The sequence below is a fragment of the Uranotaenia lowii genome, chromosome 2 (assembly GCF_029784155.1).
Source record: "Uranotaenia lowii strain MFRU-FL chromosome 2, ASM2978415v1, whole genome shotgun sequence".
In the NCBI taxonomy this organism is placed as follows: domain Eukaryota; kingdom Metazoa; phylum Arthropoda; class Insecta; order Diptera; family Culicidae; genus Uranotaenia; species Uranotaenia lowii.
This window is the reverse complement of record NC_073692.1, coordinates 276,856,782-276,866,896: the sequence shown is the minus strand read 5'-3', so window position 1 is coordinate 276,866,896 and position 10,115 is coordinate 276,856,782. Positions and strand designations below refer to the sequence as shown.

The 10,115-nt window shown below is 41.5% G+C and overlaps 3 protein-coding genes across 3 annotated transcripts; 2 read left to right on the top strand and 1 right to left on the bottom strand.

Annotated features, from left to right (window-relative positions):
• The first annotated feature begins 777 nt into the window (after nt 1-777).
• LOC129742712 (uncharacterized protein K02A2.6-like) lies at nt 778-4,725 on the top strand. Its single transcript, XM_055734656.1, has one exon. It carries the CDS (start codon nt 778-780, stop codon nt 4,723-4,725), a length of 3,948 nt encoding a protein of 1,315 aa, XP_055590631.1.
• Nucleotides 4,726-6,601: 1,876 nt separating this feature from the next.
• On the top strand, nt 6,602-7,352 carry LOC129747573 (39S ribosomal protein L12, mitochondrial). The gene has a single exon (XM_055741853.1). The coding sequence runs from the start codon at nt 6,709-6,711 to the stop codon at nt 7,276-7,278; it is 570 nt and encodes a 189-aa protein (XP_055597828.1). The 5' UTR covers nt 6,602-6,708; the 3' UTR covers nt 7,279-7,352.
• Nucleotides 7,353-7,601: 249 nt separating this feature from the next.
• Nucleotides 7,602-8,608, bottom strand: LOC129747133 (eukaryotic translation initiation factor 3 subunit K). The gene is made up of 3 exons (XM_055741167.1): nt 8,423-8,608; nt 7,894-8,333; nt 7,602-7,833 (listed from the first exon to the last, which is right to left on the bottom strand). The coding sequence occupies exons 1-3, from the start codon at nt 8,491-8,493 to the stop codon at nt 7,679-7,681; spliced, it is 666 nt and encodes a 221-aa protein (XP_055597142.1). The 5' UTR covers nt 8,494-8,608; the 3' UTR covers nt 7,602-7,678.
• Nucleotides 8,609-10,115: the final 1,507 nt, after the last annotated feature.

Below are 10,115 nucleotides of genomic sequence, written 5' to 3'. Positions count from 1 at the left end.
TTAGTTGAAGAAATGTTGCTTCCTGTTAAGTAAGTGAGCTGCCGCAAATTGCTCCTCCGACCCGTTTTATTGATCGAACCCGTTAAAGACTTCATGTTTGTCACCAGATAATGTTCGCTTTTAAATAATCCGATTCAGACATGATTTTTTCAATTTAAGCTTCCATTCACGAATAAAACGCAAGAGCCACACACGAAATACCAAACCAAACAACTACAGGGAAAATGTTCGTGGTGTGACAAATATGCGTCCATTTTTCGACTTTTCATAGAATTTCGCGGCATAAATGTCACACAAGGATTTTCATTGAAAAAACAGTTCATTTTCGAAAAATTTGATCGAGGCTCATATGATAGGAGTATACTTTAGAGATCTACGGCATTGGAGTCAACAAAAATTGCGAAACTGTGCGATAACAGCGAAGTGTTTTTGTGAAACTTTGATTGCGTGTTTCTCGCTTTGCCTTTTTGTAACATGTGACAATTATGCTTCCAACGGCAGTAAAGGACACACAGATTTACGTCTATGTGCCGTTTGCTTCGACTGAACTTTTGAAAACAGATTCACTTTACGTATAACTGAGCTTATTTTAAATTTGAATCGTTTTTTTTTCGTTTGTTGAATCAATTAAAAGAAAAAAATATTTCCATATGAGCCCTTCCGACATGTTAAGTCGCTTGATTTTCGATTTGACAGAACCAGAGAACCAAAAAAAAACTGGCACACTTGATTTGTATTGGAAACGTCAAGTTGCCAGGGGGTTGGTTGCTGCACTATATGGGGGGAGAAAATTACGATATCGTTTGTGACAAATTATCACCCCGAAGACCGCAAGAGCAGACGTATGCTCAAATTGTGGCCCTGCTGGAGGCGCATTTTAATCCTGTGCCGTTGGAGATTTTGGAAAATTTCCGCTTCAAGTGCCGCAAACAAGGAGATGAACGACCGGAAGAGACAATCGACGAGTACTTGGTAGCACTTCGAAAGCTTGCTATCACCTGCAATTTCGGCGAATATCTCAACACTGCTTTGCGGAACCAGTTCGTCTTTGGTTTGAAGGATCGTGCCATTCAAGCGCGGCTGCTTGAAGTGCGGGATCTCACTCTGGATCGTGCCCGGGATACTGCGGTTTCAATGGAGCTCTCCAACAAAGGCGGAAGAGAGATCCAATTGAAACAAGGAAGAAGTGAAATGAATTTCGTGGACCATTCTCGATCTGCGAAAGCCACCCGGTCGAATACAAACAAGAAGAAGAAGAGTGAAAATATGAATGCCGGGAAGAAGAAAGGTGAATGTTTTCGTTGCGGAAGTCCAGATCATTTCGCAAACAAGTGTCCGTACCAGGATGCGGTGTGCAGGCATTGCAAAGTATCCGGACATCTACAAAAAGTGTGCCTAAAGATGAAGAAGAACGCGAAAAGTGACGCCAAGTGCGTAAAATCGGATGCAAATTTACTCGAAGAATCACAAGAAAGTGCAAGTGAGGTTATATCCTTGGATGAAGTGTGCAAGTTAGACGGTGTCACCGTGTCACCATCCCCAAAGTATTGGTTGGATGTGAACGTAAATAGTGCTACGATACGGTTTGAAGTGGACACTGGTGCTCCAGTAACAATAATAAGTGTGAAAGACAAAGAAATGTACTTTCCTGAGAATGCGATGCTACCGTCTAACTTGGAGTTAGTGAGTTTTTGTGATACGAAAATTAAAATCCGAGGAATGCTGAAAGTGAGTGTAAATTACAAAGAAAAATCGATGCTGTTGCCGTTGTACGTTTCGAACGTGAAGAAACATCCGCTGCTGGGACGTCAGTGGTTGTCGGTGATGCGAGTTGATTTGAACAAGATCGCCTACCACGATGTCCATACGATTGCTGCTGCTGCTGTGCCGCTGAAAACAACGCCTGCTGCTGTGAAATCGCTTGTTGAGAGGTATGCTGTTCTCTACGACGAGTCGATTGGAAAGATAAAAGGGTTGTCCGTCAAGCTATGCCTGAAGCCAAATACGAATCCGGTCTACATCAAAGCCAGAACAGTGCCTTTCTCCTTACGTGGCGCTGTTGAGAAGGAGCTCGATAAGTTGGTGAATGATGGAGTGCTCGAAAAAGTGAACCACAGTGCATGGGCGACTCCCGTGGTTCCAGTCCCAAAGGCCAATAATAAAGTGCGACTCTGCGGTGACTACAAGATTACTGTCAATCCAAATCTGGTAGTTGACGATCATCCGCTGCCGACAATTGAGGAGCTTTTCGCCAATGTTGCTGGAGGCGAGAAGTTCACGAAGATCGACTTGACGCAAGCGTACCTGCAACTGGAAGTTGATCCGGATGATCGAGAAGTGCTGACTCTTAATACACACAAGGGTCTATACCGGCCGACGCGCCTGATGTACGGCATTGCGTCTGCACCTGCGATTTGGCAAAGATTGATCGAGCAAATACTGAATGGAATACCTGGTGTTACCGTGTTCCTGGACGATATTCGGGTTACTGGTCCGAATGATCATGTACATTTGCAACGGCTTGAAGAAGTTCTGAAGCGCCTCAGTTCGTACAACATGCGCATCAACCTGGAGAAGTGCCATTTCTTCGCGAACGAGATTGAATACTGTGGGTACAGAATCGACAAAAACGGTATCCACAAGGTTGACAAGAAGATCGCTGCCATTCAGAACATGCCCAGACCGGAGAATAAGGAACAGATTCGCTCGTTCGTTGGACTTGTGAATTATTATGGAAGGTTCTTCCCAAACCTTAGTACGACTCTTTACCCGCTGAATAACCTGTTGAAGAATGACGTCCGTTTCGAGTGGTCGAAGCAATGCGAAGAAGCATTCAGCAAAGTCAAGCAAGAAATGCAGTCCGACAAGTTCCTTGTTCACTACGACCCAACCCTGCCGCTAGTTCTCGCTACTGATGCCTCACCCTATGGTGTCGGTGCGGTACTGAGCCACGTCTATTCCGATGGTTCGGAAAGACCAATCCAATACGCGTCTCAAACGCTCAATGCTACGCAACAGGCCTACAAGCAAGTTGACCGAGAGGCATACGGAATCATTTTTGGAGTTCGCGAGTTTTACCAGTACCTGTACGGGAGGAGATTCACTCTGCTAACAGATAACCAGCCATTGAAGCAGATCTTCTCCGACGCGAAAGGTCTTCCGAAAATGTCTGCCCTGAGAATGCAGCATTATGCTACATTTCTTCAGTCATTCAACTACGAAATCAAGTTCAGGCCTACCGGACAACACTACAATGCCGATGCTTTCTCACGTCTACCGCTGAAGGAGAAAACTCCGGAGAATGTCATCGAAGAGACAGACTACCTGGAAATCAACATGATCGAGACATTGCCACTGACCGTAGAGGAGCTCGCTAAAGCTACTACTACGGACCAGTCTGTGAAAGTACTGCTGGAAGGTTTGCGGAATGGGAAGACCGTCGAACCTAGAGACCGTTTCGGCGTTGATCAACAGGAGTTCACGGTGCAGAAAGGCTGCGTCATGAGGGGAATTCGAGTTTACATTCCTCCGTGCTTGCGAGTGAAAGTGCTTGCCGAATTACACTCAACACATTTCGGCACAAATCGATTGAAGGCGCTCGCTCGAGGATACGTGTGGTGGGAAAAGATCGATCAAGACATCGAGGAGATCGTGCGCAACTGCAGCTACTGTCAGTCCACCAGGGCTGAACCCACCAAAGCGCCGACGCACTGCTGGGAAACACCGACTGCACCATTCGAACGAGTTCACGTCGATTTTGCTGGTCCGTTCATGAACACATACTTTATTGTGCTTGTGGACGCCTACACAAAATGGCCTGAGGTGCGTATACTGAATAACATTACTACTGCTACTACCATCCAAATCTGTCGTGAATACTTCGCAACGTACGGAATTCCATCCGTCCTGGTGAGCGACCGTGGAGTTCAATTCACATCCGAGGAGTTTCAAAGGTTTTTGAAAATGAATGGAGTCTATCACAAGATGGGTGCACCGTATCATCCTGCGACGAACGGTCAAGTCGAAAGATTCGTTCAGACATTCAAAGCGAAGTTGAAAAGCTTGCAGTGTGACAGATCATCGATACATGCTGAGTTGTGCAAGATTTTGCTGGCCTACCGGAAGACGATACACCCAGCAACTGGTAAATCGCCTTCGATGATGCTGTTCAACCGACAGATACGATCTCGTTTGGATTTGCTGATTCCAAATTCAACAACCGAAGCCAAGAAGATCGATGGTAAGGTGCGCGACATCGCTGAGGGGGCGAGAGTTGCGGCCAGAGATTACCTCAACAAGGAGAAATGGAAATACGGTGTGGTTTCTGAAAAACTTGGAAAACTGCATTATCATATTCGACTCGATGATGGGAGAACCTGGAAACGCCACATAGACCAAATCCGAGAAGTAGGACAACATCTGCCGAACAAAAACGATCAACCTACACCTGTGTTGATTGAGAACGATCCTGTTACCGAGACAACAGTACCTGTGGCCATCGAGCGAACTACCATGAACATACCTGTGACTCCAAGAGTACTGCCGTCGGGTCCGAAGTCTCCTACCAAGCCACCATCCATGCCAGCTAGGTCTACAGAGGATCAAGTCACCGAAGTCGCCTTGGGTCCAAGAGAAGCTGCTGCCAACACTGGTCGTAGCCACGATCACCAATCACCAAGACGTTCGGGACGGGTCATCCGACCACCTAAGAAGCTGGATTTGTGAAAGAGATGTTTGTACCCTAGCTTACTTATTACTTTGAAATGTATTTGAATTCCATTTGTTAGGAGGGAAGAGCTGTTATAAATTTAGATTGCTTCACCTTAAATTACATTCCTTGATTTGCCACACCTTGCATTGTATACATCTTGCTATCAGCTGTCAAACTTCCCCACGCTTTTTGTACTTCCGTTAGTCAGAGAAAACCGAGCAAAGAATATACACGCGTTTAGAAAAGATTTCGTGTTTTCATTGCTGCCTTCCAGACGTTCCCTAGTGACCCACATTGCGGCCAACCTACGGCCACTTCCACAACAAAATGGATAAAACAGAACTTAAAAATTTAAAGTGTCTAAAATAAGAGAAAAGAAAGAACTCAAAATCAAAGTTGTCTTGATTCTTGAAAGCCAGATTATTTACATAGTATTCCGTCTCACGACATAACTTGACGAACATAATTCCTAAAATTCACTCGGTCCATGGCAACCGTTCTCCAATTTCTCGGGCACCCCACGTTCGCCAGATCACGCTCCACTTGGTCTAACCACCTCGCTCGTTGCGCCCCCGCTCGTCTTGTTCCTACCGGATTCGTGGCGAACACCTGTTTTGCAGGACAGTCATCCGGCATTCTCGCAACATGTCCCGCCCAGCGTATCCGGCCAGCCTTCACCACCTTCTGGATACTGGGTTCGCCGTAGAGTCGCGCGAGCTCGTGGTTCATCCTTCGCCTCCGCATTCGGTTCTCCTGTACGCCGCCAAAGATGGTTCTTAACACTCGTCGCTCGAATACTCCGAGTGTACGCAGGTCCTCCTCGAGCAATATCCATGTCTCGTGCCCGTAGAGAACAACCGGAAGCCAGATTATCTAGTTTTGTTTTATAAGTAATTTAAACTGAATCACAGACAACGACTTTTTACAAAGGCCTTTTTAAAAAGTTGTTTTGTTCATTTTTTTTTTTTTTTTTTTGAAAAACAGATTTTAAAGATTTATTAGCATTGCCATCTAAAATTAATCTTTTAAAGTATAAATAAACCAAGTAAACTAACGAAGAGGGATGAATCATCCTTCGGGATGAAAATCCCGAGGAAAAGAAAAAAAAAGTAAATTAACGAAATCAGCACATGTTCGCGCGAAATTTGTTTGTATCGTGTGTGGGCGAGCATAGATTAAACAATCATCGTGGGATCATCGCATTTGCACACGCCATTTGTGAAGTCTATGTATGTATGGCCCGCTAACACTACTTTTTCGATTGACCACCTCTTCGTTTCGTTTTTTAACTATCATTCTTTCTCTGTTGTTGTTGTTGTGTTTTGACAGATTGGCCTGCATGAGGGGCGAATCTTCCTGTTGATGCATTTTCGTTGGGACGTGGAGTTACGCCTATTCAAAATGGGGTTAATTATTTTTCTATTCGTGTAGGGCCAATAGGCTTAACTGAGTTGACCGTGTGTGACAAAACGGCCTAATTAGTTTTGGCGTGTAGAACCAAAGGACGAAACTTCAAAACCAAACCAAAAACGGCCGATCAATTGGGCGAAACTTGCAGGCGTAACTGAAATCGAAAACAAAAAAAAAGGCAAAACTCGAAAATCTCTTAAATTTAAATGAAAAAAGTTCAAGTAACAATGAGTGAATATAATGCACATTTTTTTATTTTGTTAAACAAAAATTGGTCGATTTAAATATGATTTGATTATATGTTCTGAAATTTCAAACGCTCTTTTCTCGTTTCAAGCTAGCAGCTAGTTTCGCCCTTATGAGATGTTACGCTATAATTTTCAAGGCAGATTCATGTTTTGAAGTACAGAGTGCGCTTTTTATTTTGATTTTCCGATTATTTTTGAACGCATTTGTTTTGGCGATTTTGACAGTTATGTAATCAAAAAAAATCCGACTTTCATGTGTTTCACGAGCTTGTTTAACTCGTCTTTTTCCGAACAATTTAAGTAATAATCAAATATCAGTAGCTTTTTAAATACTCCGACATGTTCCAGCTGAGATCAGTTTTTGCCGTTACTCGCCAAAATATTCGGCGAGTTTCTTCGACTCTCAATGTCAGAAATGCAGAAGTCGCAGCAGCAGCTCCTAGTGCCGGCGATAAACTCACTATACCGTTTCCGGAAGGAGCAGAAAAACCAGCTAGTCCAAAATTGGTTGCCCTTGTGGACAGTATTGCAGCCTTAAATTTGCTGGAAGTTTCCGAACTAAGTGGGCTACTCAAGAAAAAACTGAATCTTCCCGATGCCGCTTTGATGCCAGCAGGATTTGCCGGCTTTGGTGGTGGTCCAGCTGCGGCCGCCGTGGCAGAAGAAGAAGAAGCCGCGCCGAAAGTAGTCAAAACTACCTTCAAAGTTAAGCTGGTTAAGTTCGACGACAAACAGAAGGTAGCGCTGATTAAGGAAGTCAAAAACTTGCTGGAAGGTATGAATCTGGTACAGGCCAAGAAGTTTGTGGAAAGTGCTCCAACCGTGGTCAAAGAAGATATTCCCAAGGACGAGGCGGAAAAACTAAAGGAAGCATTCACGAAAGTGGGAGCCGTTATAGAAATTGAGTAGACGAAGTCATTGGTTGATTTTCCTTCCTATCTTAAGACTAGTTAATAAAAATGAAGATTTACTTACTAAAAAAAGCCTTTCTTAAGTTTTTAAATATTACATCCTTGAACCTTAAAATATTCCTATATTACTTTCAAGTCCCGGTTATTTCAATGAAAAGATCTTTTCTATGAACTTGTCAAATAAGTTAAATTGCAGCTTGAAAAATAATTTAGGAGAACCTAAAAGCTTACAAAATCAAAATTGGTTTCGAAACGCTAACATTAAAGAAGAGAAATTCGACTGTGATAAAAAAAAGATTAAGAGTTTTAATTCCGATGGGATTGTGAAGTTATTCTAGCATTTATTGATGTTTAATAATCCTTGGAAATGCATTTTTGTTGCGGTCAAAAGGAAGCGCTTATAGGCAATTCGCCATCAGCGGACCGAGATTTTCGAAGTCAATTTTTTCAGTAATATGTTTAGTCTTGATGTTACCTTCCTGTTGTGCCACCGTTATGTACTGGCCATCTTCCTTCCAGTTGTTTTTCTTAACCCAAACTCGGAGGACGTTATCTATAAAATGAAATACAAATTAGGTAAATAGAGGTCAAATTTCGCTTATTCAAAACTTACCATCGACATCACCCAGCAACCGAACCAGGTAGCTTTTGTCGATCGACTGAAAAGTGATTCCAACGACGTGGCAAACAAATTTCCGGATCGAATCGTAAAATCCACTGATTTTCTTCACGAACTGAGCATTCGAGGCAACCCGGGACCAGAACAAAGTGAAGTCACATTTCTCCAAAATGTCGGCCAAATAGATAATTTCTTTCACGGTATCATCGTTCATCTGTGCTGGGAGTAATAAACATTTGCACAGAGTAAAATCCGTATGCGGGAAGTTAGTCAAAGACTTCAGCAGGATGATGTAGGTGACATCCAAATTCATCAGCTGAGGGTTGAACTGATAAAGCTTCAAGCAGGCAAGGTTGGCCTCCAGATCGTACTGATTATCCCGAGCCTGCTCTTCGACGTATGCCTCGATCACTTTCAGATGTTCTGGGTTGTATCTGGAATGCGATGGTTAAAAACACGTAAACAAACCAAATTTGAGGTTAGGGAACATATTTTTGGATTTAGGAATTATTGTAAAACTTACCGTTCGATGCTCTTAAGCATATCCTGGATTGGCATTACTTTGCCGTCTTCCATCTTGACGTAGTGCACCATTTCTGACCGCAAACAATGATTCCGAACGCAAAGATTATTGGCTGGATGTTTCCGCAGTACGGAAATCCTGAATACGTGATGAGCTCAAACAGCAAAAAGAGAAGAAAAATTTAACGCTACACTCTAAAATAAAACTGGTTGGATTTTGAACAATATTACCTGCTGGACATGTAGCGTTCTCTGCTTTTCAAAACATGAACTAAAACATTTTAAATTATTTTTTCACAGACAAAACAGCCATGCCATGCACTATACGTAAAATGCTGGTAAAATATTCGATGTAATTATTCACAAAATTTAAAAAAAAAACAGTACAGTGTATATATCTAAAATATAGACGAACGTTTGATGAGTCAATTTTATAAGGTTCGGATACAGCACTAAGTTTACGTTCTAAGATAATCGTCTATTATATAAAAAAACGTGATCGGAATGGGTTTTTATATTAATTCTCAATAGAAAAATGAAAAAGCGTGAACGTGATTTGCACAAAAAAAATTTTTTTGATCCTTGCGTGTTTTGATGAAAACGTGTTATTTATTCATAATCAACATTTTTGAAAATTTGTATTATCAGGAAGATTCGAGCAAGCCGTATTTAAGCCCAAGGTGGCCCAAGTTGAAATTTCATCTATCGCTGCAATTGCAATCTATTGCACTAAATGGTAAACTGACAAGCCTGTGAAAATCTGATTTTTTTTTTATTTGTTGTATTTACTGGAAGATATCTTTTTATCACTGATCTCATAATTTCCTTCTCACAACCTGGGAATACGTAGTTAATTAAAATTCGGTTTTTGATCTTTTTCGCGCCCAGATATCCATTCATAAAGTTTCCGATTATTGTGCCAAGAAGTTTTTTACCGTGGTAATTTAAGGCAAGAACATAATTTAGCAGGTTTGGTCGAGTTAAATTTTAAAAAAAATAAAGCATTGATTGCTCAAATAAGATTGCGTATTGATGTGAAATGTTTACCCTAGTATGTGTCACTCAATCCGAAGTTTTTAAAGATTCATGTCAAACAAGACTATATTCGTGGACAGGTCGTGACCGATATCGAAATGTTTTTATTTTGCAGTTTAGGTAGGAAAAAATTCCAGCACATTTACCTAAATTAAATCAACCATAACAATGGAGGGGCCCTTTAAAAGGTCGATTGATCCGGTATCTGTTTTATTTTCGATAAAGTCATCATTTACAAACAAATAAGAAGCAATTATTTGAGTTTTAATCAACCATAATAGAAATTTATCTGAAGTGATTGCCAAAAATGAAAATTTCTTACATAGTTTCACAATCATTTAATTGTAATCATTTAAAGCATTGTTTCTTTAATGTTTCAGTTTATTTGGAATGATTTTTGTGTATTACTTTATCTATATATATAAAAAGCAATTTCTGTATGTTTGTTTGTTTGTTTGTCCTCTATAGACTCAGCCGTCTTAAGAGCTAGAGGTCTGAAATTTGGCATGGATGCTCATTAGGACCAGGAAAGATGAAAAAAGTTTTAAGATTTTCGGATGACCCCTTTTGAAGGGGGTCGTCCATATAAGACAAATATTGTTTTCGCGATATTGACGTTACTTTTCGTCGGATTGTTTTGAAAATTTGCACATGAGTGT

Bases quoted from the DNA above. Each gene is read 5' to 3' on its own strand.
- LOC129742712 (XM_055734656.1), top strand. From the start codon at position 778: ATGGGGGGAGAAAATTACGATATCGTTTGTGACAAATTATCACCCCGA.
- LOC129747133 (XM_055741167.1), bottom strand. From the start codon at position 8,493: ATGGTGCACTACGTCAAGATGGAAGACGGCAAAGTAATGCCAATCCAG. The intron at 8,334-8,422 runs GTAAGTTTTACA...ATCGCATTCCAG, and splicing joins ATGCTTAAGAGCATCGAACG to ATACAACCCAGAACATCTGA. The intron at 7,834-7,893 runs GTAAGTTTTGAA...TTCATTTTATAG, and splicing joins GTTGCTGGGTGATGTCGATG to ATAACGTCCTCCGAGTTTGG.
- LOC129747573 (XM_055741853.1), top strand. From the start codon at position 6,709: ATGTTCCAGCTGAGATCAGTTTTTGCCGTTACTCGCCAAAATATTCGG.